This window comes from Hyperoodon ampullatus (genome assembly GCF_949752795.1).
Source record: "Hyperoodon ampullatus genome assembly, chromosome: 8".
Taxonomy (NCBI): Eukaryota; Metazoa; Chordata; class Mammalia; order Artiodactyla; family Ziphiidae; genus Hyperoodon; species Hyperoodon ampullatus.
Window position 1 is genome coordinate 26,090,058 of NC_136921.1, and position 14,904 is coordinate 26,104,961.

General features: G+C 33.3%; 1 protein-coding gene across 2 annotated transcripts in view; it reads left to right on the top strand.

Annotated features, from left to right (window-relative positions):
- Window positions 1-14,904, top strand: part of ERBB4 (erb-b2 receptor tyrosine kinase 4) — a gene marked incomplete at both ends in the record, with an annotated part of 1,160,630 nt that overhangs the window by 881,491 nt on the left and 264,235 nt on the right. For both annotated transcript variants that reach the window (XM_079710036.1, XM_079710037.1), the window contains 3 exons: window positions 1,505-1,637; window positions 6,836-6,929; window positions 12,915-13,069. In XM_079710036.1, the coding sequence (XP_079566162.1) occupies window positions 1,505-1,637; window positions 6,836-6,929; window positions 12,915-13,069 (382 nt within the window). The remainder of the gene's footprint in view (window positions 1-1,504; window positions 1,638-6,835; window positions 6,930-12,914; window positions 13,070-14,904) is intronic.

Here is a 14,904-nt window from a genome sequence, read left to right on the forward strand (position 1 = left end):
TTGCCTGGGTTGAATACATATAACTCATGATTTCAGGCATCTGTCAAAACATAAAATTGTATACTTTATGTATGAGCAGTATATGTCATGTATACTTCAATAAAACTATTAAGCATACACACACACACATGCACACATACACACAAGGTTTCTCTCTTAAACTATATTGGAAGACATTATTTAATTAAGTAGTCATAAATTAAAAAGATATCTTGATAGGTCTATGTCTACCTTGAGAAAGAATTTTATACAGTTTAACATAGGGTCCTCCTTAAGGCTCCAGAATATAGGAGAAAGAATACATGAATTGGGAGATTTTGTTTCCCTGTTTTAAAACTAATCAGCATCACGGGTGCTGGTAATTCACTTTCTCAGGCATTTGTTAGAGAAGGTAACTTTCACAGATATGATCCCTCCTCTTTAAATTACAATTGCATAGTTAATGCTATTCCATCCCATCTCACAAATGCTCTTATCATAACAATTTGCATCCCTTAATAAATACAGTTGGTAACTAATGGGAAGAGAAACAGGATTTTGATGTTTTCATCTTCTGGGAACTTTTTAATATTTTATGAAAACCACATATAATTGGGTTTCAGAAGTCTCAAATCACTTTTCAGACACCCAGAATAACATTTGAAGTCTTTATAGGCCCTTCTTATTCAATAGCTATCCCTTCACTAAAATTATGATTTTCAGTATAAATAATAATTCACTGAATAAGTATTATTTGATATAAAAGGGAAAAGAAATGGTAAACCTTAAGTGGCAGTTTTAAAACATGGCCTCAAATTCTTTGGCACTTCTCCCATCAACAAAAAGTATAGAGATAAGACTAAAGACCTTTGTTACTACTGTAATCTCTATACCTCCTCATAAATAACCACCACTCTTTGTTTAAAATTTTTTCAAAACTTTTTTCTTACTTGTGCCAATTTGATTCAAATATCAAGGTAATCTTAGTAGCAGTGTACCAGAGGTCTGTAAGAAACTTGTATTTTATTTCCATTTCTTTTCCCCCTTCTTACATTTCATATATTCTTCTTTTTTCCTTATTTTCCCCTTTTGATGTTTTTTGTTTATGACAAATATCACTTGTTCTGTTTCTGCATGAAGTTCTCAAATGGAAATGATGTCAAAATGTGTGGTGTGTTAGCGGAGCAAAGGGTTGGCTTTAGAAAGATGTGCTTTGTTCCTTACCTTAATTGGTAGGTTAATTTCTGTCACTACTTCTCCCTAGAGTTTTGATATAGACAATTGATATTTGTTCACTTTTATGAAAAATGCAATGGTGCTACACACACAGTGACTGGGGCTCTGCAATTTGAAAGAAGTAGAAGGTAAAGTGGGCCATGGTGACTAAGTAGGCAAGCAAAGTTATGTGCCACAGATCTCTCTCACTCCTTCAGAAATAACTTTACTTAGGAAGATTCATATTAAAATGGTAAGTTTGGACGCAGGCTTCTGTTTTATTCCCGCTTGATTTTGGTGTGTTTTTCAGCTGCTGAAGGAATGGTGTGCAATCATCTCTGTTCAAACGATGGGTGTTGGGGACCTGGGCCAGACCAGTGCCTGTCTTGCCGTCGCTTCAGCAGGGGAAGGACCTGCATAGAGTCTTGTAACCTCTATGATGGGTAAGGCATCTTATAATGTCTCTATCTCATGAGCTTTGAGGTACTGATTGGTTCAGATATTAAAATGATAATAAAAGGGTTAAATTTCAGAATGTTTATGCTGGCCAAGATTTTTAAGGAGAGTTTTTGTTGCATAAAGGAGAAAACATATAAAATAATTCTTTTAAGGGGAAATCATTTTATTTGAATGAACAAGATAAGTCAAAATGCATATCAACTATGATGTACATATTTAAAAATGGGTACCAAAATAGATAACTCTTAATAAATTATAGCAATTTATGCTTATGCAAAATTGAAAAATGTATTTCTATTTTCTTTATGAAGGACATTGTGATAAGTAATATTTCCTCCTCAGTGTCTTAACCATCTTGTTTTTTTCCTCATGCTTTTTTATTTTCACCTGGAATGACTGTGTAACTTTTGATTTTTTTTTTTTCCATTTAGGTTGAGTGTCTATTTGATTGTGTATTAGGAACAACACACATTTCTATGTCTCAGACAACTGCTTAGCCCTATAGAGAAATTACCTTTGTAGTTGCTAGCTGAAAAGGTTTTTGAAAGTGGTCTGTCACTTTCTAAAAATAACCTAAGCTATATTTGACATCAAGTATTTTAAATTTTATCTACAGTACTACAATAATCAAATTGACAACAATAAAACTTAGTATATACCTTGTTGCATGGCATTTCATATACTCATAAAATCACTTTATCCTAACATACCATTTCATGCATCACAGTTGTCCTTCATTAGTGTGATAATGCATTTTTCACTACCGTCCCTGAGTCAAATTTTCCTATATTGCTCACTGAAAGGATTTTCAACATTTTTGTAAAAGGGTAGTTTTCAAGTTCTTTCTTCTTCTGCCTCATGAATTGTCCCATTTTAACAACCGTTTCCATGATCCCAGGTAACATTTTATTTTTGCATTTTACATTAGAAGGATAAAAATCCATGGATCTTAATAATATGGATATGTGTCTTCTTTGAAAGATGACCAAACCAATTCCCTCCATGAATTTAGGGGGAAAAAAAGATTGAAATTAAAATTAGAAGTTTAAGTATAAAAATAATTTTAAATAGGAATTTAATAGTTTGAAGATGGTTGCACAACTCTGTGAATATACTAAAATATGCATTAAATTGTGCACTTTCAATAGGTGAATGTCATGGTATATGAATTATCTCTCAATAAAAGCATTACTGAAAAAAGGGTTTAATAGTTTTATCAGGAAAATTTCAATTTGAAATTTTGTAAAACACATCAACTCATAAATTCGATAATGAATAGCAAATTATTTGCTATTTGTATCATTGAATTGAACTGTATTAATGCTTGTTCACATTATTATGAAAGAAAGATATTTCCTGTACATAAAATACATCAGATCAGATATGATTCTCTGTGTGTGTGACAATTGATGCCATCAAAATGGAACTAATAGACCTTAATTCCATTGTGTTACATTAAAAGTGTATTGAATATGTATGTGCATTTCTAAGGAAGGAATAGATTATAGAAATCATTTTATCAAACAGAAGCATCTTATAAACAGTTAGAAGTGGGAAAATTAAGCATTGACCAAAGTCATAACATTGTAAAAGCACCATACCAACCCTAGAACTCAGGATTTCTGATTTTCATCCTGTTTCTTTGCAGATGCTATTGTTTTTCTTTAATATTTCAGTTTTAAACTTGTCAGAAATATGAAATTGCTATATATGTGGATGTATACACTACCCTCTGTCTCATTTTTGTGAAACAATGAAAGCTAAGCAAAGGAAAAATACTGGTTCCCTAGATAAACAACACTGATTATCCTGTTGTTTTTGAAAGTTTAACATTTTCCAAATCATTAAATCAAACATATTAAAGAAATATAAAGTTCTTAATGTAGTTTTGCAGCAGTAATGGGGTCCTAGGAAATCATGCACAAGGTTTAGTTTAAAAGATAATAAATGAAAGTATCTTATAAACATCTGATGTAATTCTTGCCTACCCAATGATAGATTTCCCCACCTCGAACCTTGTGGTATTGCCAAATTACTTCCAACTTTGCCTGGCAGGTAAGACAGTCTTTGAGGAAACATGAATTCAAATTCTAACTTAATCACTTCCTGCTTGAAATGTCCATCCACTGGTAAATAACCTAATTGTCCTAAACTCTGTTTTCTCACATGGAAAATGGGAATAATAATGATGTGTTTATTATTATTATAATATCATATTATAGTATTATAATAATGATTGTGATTATCAAATGAGAAAAGTCTTGTTCAAATTCCTACTGTTAAAACAATTATCATCATTTCTTTTTTGTGTCTATTAATCTGAGCTCATTAAATAGTTAGGTAGAACAGTCACTTTATACACTGCTGAAAATAAATACAAATATGACATTTACCAAAATCAGGGAACTTATTTATATATAAAAATAGTTTGACTATCATTAAAGAATAAATCCTAAAAATATTTTTTGAAGGTGGAAAAAAAAATCAGTTAATCCTGGCTGTTAGCACTCAAATCCAGATCATATAAGTCACTATATTTTGGCGACTCTTAACTACAATGCACAAGTATTCAAAATGAACAAGAAAACTAATTGCAATGCAATCTTAATTTGTTTTTTCTTATCTGGCAACATGGTTAAATGCTTCTGAAACTTTAATAACAACAGAGAAACATCAGAAAGAGTGCCAGTCAAAGATCTTTGTAGGCATTTTTATGTTTAATATTCACAAGCTCTCATCAAAACACCCTTCTTTTCCTTTTTCAGAGGATATTTAGGGAATGAGGTCTAGAGAAGTTAAGGGATGTAGGACAGCAATATTAATCTTGGTGCTGGGAACACCAACCAAATCTAAAGTATTTGCTCTAGATCACAGGATTGGCTAAGGTAGCAAAAGCACAACAAAACTGTGAGAAATATACAGCAGCAAAAACACAAAACTCAGTAAGCAAAGCTCATGCTCACTAGAATGTGAATTTTTAGATCAGATTCAAGTGAAAGGGGATCTCTAGCAAAGTCACAGCAGAATCACTAGGGGACAGGGAAGAAAAAAGGCAATGATGGAGACAGTGACAATAAATAAATTGCAAGGAGGATCTGTTCTGAGAGCAGAAAGGAAGAGAGCCAGAAACCACACAGATAAAAAGAGAAGGTAGCTAGGTTACCTCCATGATTTTTTTTTTTATTGCGGTACGCGGGCCTCTCACTGTTGTGGCCTCTCCCGTTGTGGAGCACAGGCTCCGGACGCGCAGGTTCAGCAGCCATGGCTCACGGGCCCAGCCGCTCCATGGCATGTGGGATCATCCCGGACTGGGGCACAAACCCGTGTCCCCTGCATCGGCAGGCGGACTCTCAACCACTGCGCCACCAGGGAAACCCGCCTCCATGATTTTTTATGACATATTCATTTTACTCCTCAACTCTGTGTATGGGGAAGGGAGTTTTCGAGAAGAGAAAGGAAAGCATGACCCATGTTTTAGTACCATAAAAATTATTACCTTCATTTAGTATCCTAACTCTTTAGTCACCCAAGAAGCTGTTTTCAGAAACAGTGCTTTGTTGATGATTGCAGGGTGTACTGTAAATATCATATAATTTCACTTACATATAATGCTTTTGATGCTCTTTACAATTTAGCTACTACTCCATTCCCACCCCCCACCCCCAATACCAGGTCATTTTGACTTTCATATTCTGAAGATTTCCTCTATTGAATACTTTATATCACTTGTTGATGAAACATGCAAAATAAAAACTTTTTTTATATAACTAAGATATTAAACTCAAGAAAATTCATAAAAAGTTAATCCATAGCAAACCAACACTTCACTTTGAGTGCAGAATCCATGTAACTAAATATGTACATTCATACATAAATAAACCATAGATTTATGCTATTTATTTTGAAAACCAAACCATTATTTTACCTTGAAATATATGTAATCTTAATCTAACCAACAGAAAATATAGCCCACCCTTTGGATTTCAATCATCTGTTAAGGCTTTATAATAACCAAATGAAATATTTCACTATGAAAAAAGAGTGAATATTTCACTCCAGGGAAAAATATATTTGAATTTATCACCTAGTTAATCCATAATTTCCATATTTGCAATGCTATTAGTTTGGAATGGTCACTCATGATACAAAGGCACAAAATAATGAAGTAGCTATAAATATTTAGTCGTTTTGTTAATGACTCATAACTGACATTTGAAATTGTTTATACCCAGTACCTCATCCTCTCACACATTAGTGGAAATAGTGTGTTTTAAACATATTGTACATGACTGATACCCAATTATTGAAATGAAAACTTTTAGGATAGATATTAATTGGAAAACTTATATACTGGTAAATTTAATATTCAAATACCCATAAAATGTAAGGTTTGGGGAAGTGATGACCATCATCCCTCATTTTAATTAGAAAGTTTTAGAATGTTACCATTAAACTATTTTTTTTTATTTTATATCATATAGAATTCTTCAAAAAGAATTTAAACTGAAAAATATGTTGTTATATTAGATCAATAATCTAAGAAAATAAAATCTACCATAAAAAAGCTATTTTTTTCTAATTCTCCAAAAAAGATATTTTAAAAGAAGAAAAGAAATCAAAGTGTTTTTTGAAGTTTCACTAAAAATAAATTGAAGAATCTTGGGATTTGAAGGACAAGGATGGGGAACATTCATGTAACTTAGCAACAGGAAAAATACAATAGTTCTGTCAAAGTTTAAAAAATAAGCCTTCAGCCAAGAGTAAAATTTTATATAGAGGCAAACAGGCACAGACTTACTTAAAATAGCAGAAATGGTTCTGCTGTGTCATCAAAAGAGTCATCGTTTTCTTTCTTGTCCTTTTTTTTTTTCTTTCTTTTTTTTTTTTTTTTTTTTTTTTTTTGAGACTGCTGGAATCTCTCTCACAAGAGAGAGGTTTCCTGAATGAGTCTGTCGTTGAACCCAATGGAGGGCCAGGAGAGCCATCTGGCTGCAGCTTATCTTTTCTCCTAATGGAGAACTTACTCATTAATGTACAGGGAAATGATTCTGATGCTCCTGGAACTTAGAGAAACAAACTCTAGAATTTACTTTGCCAACAGGACTTTTAGCAGATGTTACTTCATTTGTTAAGTTGACAGCTTGTTTGCTTACACTGCCTCACATTGTTGATGTTTTCACAGTGAATTTCGGGAGTTTGAGAATGGCTCCATCTGTGTGGAGTGTGACCCCCAGTGTGAGAAGATGGAAGATGGCATCCTCACATGTCATGGACCGGTAAGCCTGAAGACATCTACGGTTGTGTTGGCTTATTTAGTTTCATGTATGAATGTCTGTCAAGTCATTGCTTTACCATTTATCCATCCATTAAATAGGTATTTACAGCATGCTATGGGGAATCACATTCAACATTCTCCCCTCCAGAGGCTTACAGCTTAGTAGTAGAGATAAAATATTTAAAACTTCAGTTTCTTAAATATTTATGTCCCATATAATGTATTTAAAAAGAAGATATGGAGTTGTCCTTGAAGATTGCACAGGGCTGAAAAGAGAGATACACAAATAATTATTGAAGCAAAATAATTGATAAAATATGTATAAATTGCTATATGAATGCATTTGAGGGAGAAATTAAATTTTTGAGATGGAAATTGGGACACCAAAGAAAGCCAAAGAAAAGTGATGTATGAGCTATGCTTTGAAGAAGAATCTGGAATGAGGAAACGTGTAAAGATATGTAAATGTGAAAGTTTATGTTGTGCTTGAGGTAAATTGTAACACATTCGTACCTGTGTTTAATCATTTAACTATAATGGCATTATGAAGGAAAATTGAAAAAAAGGGGGAAGACAAGCACTCATAAACTAAAATCTAAAGCTGTGTGATAAATACCATGGCCGAGAGACAAACTGAACTATGATGATTGAAGGAGGGGCTATGGGATCAGGAAAGTCTTTATGGATAAGTTGACATTTATATAGTTTGAAGTTAGTCTTGTGGATAAAATGATAATTATTTTCTAGACTTTCTTTTGGTTCCCATCATTCTTAATAATGAGGCTTTTTCTTAATAATGAGGTCAGTATGAGTTTGTCATTCCAAAGTGTCATATTCATCCTTCTTTAGACAAATTTCCAGTTTATTTGTGTATTGAGTCATCATTCAGTAAATAACTTGGGGACCAACATTTGGGTGTAGCCAAGAGCTCAACACTGCTCCATAAGAATTCATTTGAAATTTAAATAGTATTAATTTTTCTACCAGAGTGCTTATTCAGCACTTAATTAGCTTAGAAAAAAATTATCATTGAGCCCTCCAAACTTCCATTAGGCCCCAATGAGCTGTTCTGGAACTTCATCTAAAGAAGGATGTGGAAAACTTGGACAGTTCAGAGGACTACCACAAGGATGATTAAGCTTGGAAAAACAGACCCCTGAGAAAAAGAAGTGGTGTGATTTGGCCTGAAGAACCAAAGTCTAAAAGACAATTTAATATGTAATGATCTCCAAGTAAGTATGCTAAGGGCATATGCAGCTATTTTCTTTTTCCACTAAGGCTAGTCACTTAAAATACAATTAATCTGCAGCATGAGAAATGTGGATTCTGTAAAGCATGTCAGGAAACACAGGAAAGTAAAATTCCATAATGGGTTTGTTAAAGTAAGTTGAGCTGTCTCTCTCTATGAGACTTCTCTAAAAACTAGCATATCTAGGAACCATACATCATAGAATGAAAAAAAAAATCTCTTTCTGAGAAAGAGACTTTGAAAATGTACAATTGCAATAAACAAGAATTTGGCCATCTCCTTTGAACAAGGCAAACCGCAAGAGTAGTCCCATATTTTTCAGTTCCTTATGCTGCCTCCTGTGGTATAAAAGTATGCTAGTAAATAACTAGCTTATTGATTTCTTTGTTTTTACAGTATATTTGATCATTCCTTTGTTCCTTAAAAGAATTGAGACAGTTTATAAAAATACACATTAAAAAGCCCTAAAAATTAATATTCTTGCAATTTTCAAAATTACTTGATAACCAAAAAGAATGAAAAAACAGGTTTTTAGTGAACACATTTGAATTCTGTAAGGACAGCATTGTTGGGCCATATGCTTAAAATCACTATTCAGTGCTAAAATTGTGAATGAGTATGTCTAGAGATTAGAGAAGGCAATAAGTCAAAAGTAGAAAAAACTCAGTAAAGATGAATCACTCATTTGTGGAAGATCAGAGCATGAAATCAAGAAAACTGACTTGATCAGTAAGCCTTAAAATGCTAAGCAGGTAAGAGCACAGTGCCTTTTAGGTTATGGTATCTGAAAAACTGCCAGGATTGAGCTCAAGCAATAGCCCAAACTTTGCTCCCTTTAGGGGGTTGCTTGTTTTCAGCCTTTACAATTTATATTAGGTGTATGCCTGTTTCTGGGTCTACATGTTGTTTATCAAAACTAAAGACGGAAGTGGTTTTGTGTGCCAAGTAATGGGCATATATCACTTAGGATACCCAAGAGGTTCAGGAAACTTCTTCATGAGACTGATACAGTGATGAGATAGAGGAAGAAGTCATAAAGCTAACTGGAATTTCCACACCTGGTCTTATGATTTATTCTGCTGAAATCTCATTTTCTTGAACTGTCAATGTTTCCCTAATGATAAGAATTGATAAATATTTATATTTGTCAAACACTATTACATCTGAAGCATACTATCACATTCTCCATTTAAAATATAAAGAAATTGAACCCATGATAATGATTAGAAAGTTACTCCAAAAGTCAGCAAGTCAGTAAGATGTAGAGCTGGGACTCAACTTTAGAAGTTTTGACTCCAAATTTCACACTCTTTTCATTTCAATTTTTTTTCCCCTAGGCAACAATGTCCGTAATGTAATAAGGGTAAAATGTTTTCTGGGAATATACATCTGTAAAATGGATGGTATTATCCTATTTAAATGTGACAGACATTCAGGATAATCTTGAGAGGGGTGGATTTGAAATAAAGCAAGCCTCTGCTTTTATATCCTCATCTGTCTGCACTTGGTCTTCTTTACTTTATTCTTTTTTTTTCTTTTCTTTTCTATCTTTTCTTTCTTTACAATTGTATCTTTTCTGACTCACTTTCACTATTACTGTGTAGTCCTATCAAGAAAGATAAGGGAGGGAATGTAAGAACAAAAGAAAAGGACATCAGACAAAGTCAAGGGAGACCAAAATATAAGCCACAGAGACAGCAAGAGAAGGGAGGGGATAGGAGAAGGGAACTGATTTTTTGGTAGGAAAGGAAACTGATTTTTGAAACACAATTTTTGTTAAAGCTAAAATAGCTGTTAAATCCAGGTTAATAGAGCTTGTGTTGCCACAACAAATAACCCCCATATTGCAGTAGCTTACAGAAAAATGTTTAAATCTTTTTCATGTAAAGTGCACTGCAGGTCTGGGGAACTTTCTAAGGCAGCCCCTCTCCCTGTGATGGTCTGGCATTCCAGGATGCTTTGAAGTTATGGCATCTCTACATCTACATGGGATCCCCACATCATGGCAACTGGGAAAGTGAAGGCTGGAGAGTTTAGCACTGGCAGTCTCATAAATAGATTTTACTTAATTTCATTGTCCAAAGCGAGACACACACCGCCCCTCTAGTGGGAGGGAATTTCCATATTCTGTGAGGCTGGAAGTGGAAGAGAATTTGATACTGGTGAATAGTGGCTTTCTCTCTTACAGCAGCTACCAGAGAAAAACATCAATTGTCACTGAAAAAAAAAATGAAATGTTTCCCTCAGGATTTACCCTATCCTTTAGTTTTCTGTCTAGATTACTGGGTCCAAAGGTAGCTTAAAATCAGAGATAAGGAAGAATGTTGCCTTCATCTCTCTTTTCTATTGTTGCATTTCTCAGTTCATTTGCTGTACCTGGGTTCTTAAAAGCTTTGGGAATATAATGATAAAAGAGTAAGTATTAGACAACATGTATTTCTTTAAATCTCTTTATTATGGAAATGAGATAGAGAATCAGACATTTCATTTCTTTTGAGATTTTTCAGGACATCTTTTAGTTATGTCAGCTCAGGACATTCAATTTCATAACATGATAATACAATTAAATAGTTAAGAGATGCTTTAAAAACAAGGAAGCACAAAAAAATTTATCCTATTAAAGTCTGCCTAAAGATTAAATGTGAATTTAATTTTAGTTTCATGATTTTTTACATCTTCTGATTTTACCTGGACATTATTTTACATTAGAAGTATTTTATAGAAAAATAATTCCTAATTCTGACTACCACTGCCTAATTTACTCACAGTAAGTTTTATTCTTGTGTTCTGAAAGAAGACATCAGCATGTCTCGTCTTGTACAATGTCATACCACTGAGCATACTTGCACAGTAAATGATTTTGTATAATAGACAGTATTATGTGCCTAAGTACCCATGAGCAGGTGTTAAAATTGGAAACATGTGAAGTATTCTTTATTAGTAGGAAATAAGTTGCCAGCAGCAAACTCTTCGGGTTGAATAGGGCTTCTCTTTCACAGAATAAATAAGTATATATATACACACATATATATGTACATACATATATATACACATATGTTTATATACATAAACATATATATGTGAGATTTAGAAGTATGAGATTTAGATATATCTATAACTGTTTAGATAAATAGATAGATAGACAGACAATAGATAGATAATCTAAATCTCACTTCAAAATAGTAAGATAGGTGCTTGATTGAACCTCACCAGTCTCAGGATTTCCAGAAATCTCTTCCTGATTTCCCTTTCTTCTTTGTACTACTATTCTTCCTTAGCTGCCTTTATCTTTAAACTTTAAAGTATTATATTTCTTTATTTCCTGATGCTTTATATCACCACTTGCAATGTCTGGCTACTTTTGGATTAACCTCCTTAGAGAGGTGTAACACACTCTCATGAATAGACTGATCCCCACACGCCCTGTCTGATAAATAGCTCTGTAAAATATTTGCTTGCTCATCTCCCAAATACACATTGTTTATAATTATAAACTTAATAATATTAAATATTTCCCTCTATACTTAGTATATCTTATTAATCTAAATTATCTTCAATGTGAACTGTCCTAATTGTTAAACTATGTAGATATAAGCAGATTTGGAGGAGAAAAGAGTCAAGGTAAGAAGTTCCAAGAAGTAGTCAAAGAGAAGAGGAATCCTAAGACAATATTATGTTCAAAAAGGAGAACTAAAAGTAAATTTTGAGTAGGTAATATCATTATTTAAAACACCTGAATGTGTAAATATATGGGCATCTTTTAAGGAAATCGTATTTTTTACCAAAATGTTCTCAATTTGATTTGACAATGTACTACTTATCATTTATTGCATGCTTACTATCCCCAGTACCAAATTCAAATCATTTTTTGGTACAATTTTTAGATATTTAATATGAATTTAAGATTTTTACTTTTGTTATGACATTTAAATATATTTACACATTACTGCTTACTATAATTATACATATTAGACAGATATTATAAATTATAATCATAAATATATGAAGTGAGTTAGTTTTATTTAGATTTATCATGCTCATATTTATATCACCTTCATTCTTGAGTAAGTTTCTGCATATAATTTTCTTTTGTATGTACAAGTTTTTGATTTTTCCTCATCAGATTGTGCCTTTATTGTGCTCTCAGTATTGTACTGTTATTTGCTAAAATCCCTATTAATAGACATGATATAATTTTTAGTATTATCATAAGCTGATATGAGTTGGAGAGTAACTTAGAAATTAACCTTTTTTTGCCTAAACTACCTAATTCCTGATAATTCAACTACAGAAAAATTTTTAAATTCATTGTTCAAATAGTCATGGTACTACCAAAGGAAAGTTTACATCTTACTTGTATATGAAATTCAATGTTACCTAATTCCTATCATTTCCTTATTTTCATTAACTGCTTAGTAAGAATTTTCACATATTCCCAGTGATTGTGATAAAATATTTCTAGGAATAATGTGTTGTTACCAAATATCGTTGCACTGTAATCTCACTAGGAATAAATGACAGAAAGAAAATGCTTATGTCCTTCTGGAAAAATCACTGGGCAATTTTGCGGATCAAAAAGCTACAATAGCATCATCCCCATTTGTACTTCTGAAAATTCTCTTCAGTTCTCTAGAGGAAGATTGGCCACCCACTAAAGTCTCAGTAACTAAACGAGATGAATACATTCCAGAGGAAATGGCACCCATTTTTCTTCCTCCATTTTTTTTCACACTTCAGGGACCTGACAACTGTACAAAGTGCTCCCATTTTAAGGATGGCCCGAACTGTGTGGAAAAATGTCCAGATGGCTTACAGGGGGCAAACAGTTTCATTTTCAAGTATGCTGATCAGGATCGGGAGTGCCACCCATGCCATCCAAACTGCACCCAAGGGTAAGCAACTTTACTGGTCAAAAGCTTAATCATGTGCGTATTGCTAATCAAGAGGTGCATACATGCATTTTATCCCTGACACAGTCTACTGAATACATAATATTCTCATGCAAAATTCTATTCATCTTTATATAATGTGTTGATTTTAAGAGAACTCCTTTCTATAAGAATGCTTTATGGAATCGAATTTATACCCTCTAAAATATTTCTGTTTAACATTTTCCTGTAATTTCTATTGACACCTTCATGAAGCTGGTATCAGGTATACTTTGTATGGAGTGTAAAAATTCTTCCAAATTTTACTGAGGATTAAAGATATCAGAAAAGACAAGTCATTGTACTTTTGAGATTCACACTTAATAAATCTTTAACAGAGATTTTCTGTTTCTGTTTCTTTGTTGTTACAATCACCTTAAAGTGAAGATTTCTTTTTGATAAATGCTGCCTTGTGTTACTCCTTCAGCAAAATATAAGCAAAAGCAGTGAAGGTAAAAAAAAAAAAAAAAAAAAAAAAAAGGAACCTAGTGATATGTATTTTAATAAAAATACAAGTACATTTTGTGAAAGTGATTCAATTATAGGTTAACTTATAACCTAGTGTTTCTTCAAGCGATATAGGACAATTCAAAGCCGGGTACACATTTCTCTACTTTTCAAAAGGATGCATTGTAAAATGAATAATAATTAGACTACTTTTGATACTGATAACTGTTGAGTAACAAAGACATATAACAGAAAGAAGAAAAGCACTGAACGACAAAAGAAATAATATCACTTCATCGAACAAATCCCAACAACTATTTATTTAAAAGACAGCAAATCTCTTTTAATAAGGACTTTTCCATTTCTTTCCTATAGAAGGGGAATACATTTAGAATCAAGGGCAGTTTCACATGCTCTATCCTCCTTCTGTCCAAAAACCCTCTTCTCCATTGTGAGTGCCCACACACATGTGCACACACATGTACAAACACACAGAGACACTTGTGGAGAATCATCTTGGGTACTTTAGATCTGGCAAGAAAGTATGAGATTCCATTAAGAGATTTTCTGCCAGAGTAAGGGCTGGCTGTTAGGGGATACTGAAGAAGTTAAGCAAGCAACATCATTTTCTGCCAAGAGGACATCAATTTGCAGATGCTGCTGCAATTCCCTGCAGGTCAAGAAATCACCTTAAGTCACTCTGTGAAGTGGCACATCCTCAAAAGGTAAAGTAATATGCTGCCATTCAAATTCAAATTCAGCTTGGAAGAGCTAATGCCACCTCACTGGTTTGAGGATACTGAAATAGTCACATAGACACTCTGCTTCAAGGAAATTAGAAAGAATAAGCTGCTCTCCTGGCGAGTTTTGGGCACACTTCAATTAAGAGTATTTCATGAAGATAGTGGTATTGCTGGAGCAGAAGAAGAGCAACAGAAACGGAAAACGTTGCCTGCTAAAATAATCATCCACAAGAGGGTTTTATTGTTTTGCATCTAGAATTAAACAAACATTGTTCAATGTAATGTTGATGTCAACAGCTGTTGCCATTCAAAATGAGACCTTTTGCTGTTTTTGCAAATCTAATTACAACAAAGCTATTAGGGAAATGAAAGTGAGATCACAGAGCCATACATAGTCTGGATGTGTGGCTGGTGTGTCTTCCTCTCAGTCCTTTTAAATCATGATTATATAATAAAAGAAAAGATATATAGTGGGGGGAAAGTATAAGGAGGGACAATGAATAGATCAATTTACCACAGTAACAAAAGTTGGATGTCAACCAAAAGGGAGGATGAAGGTGTAACAGGAAACAAACCTGACCAGATCACTTGGGAACCCTAGTAAATAAA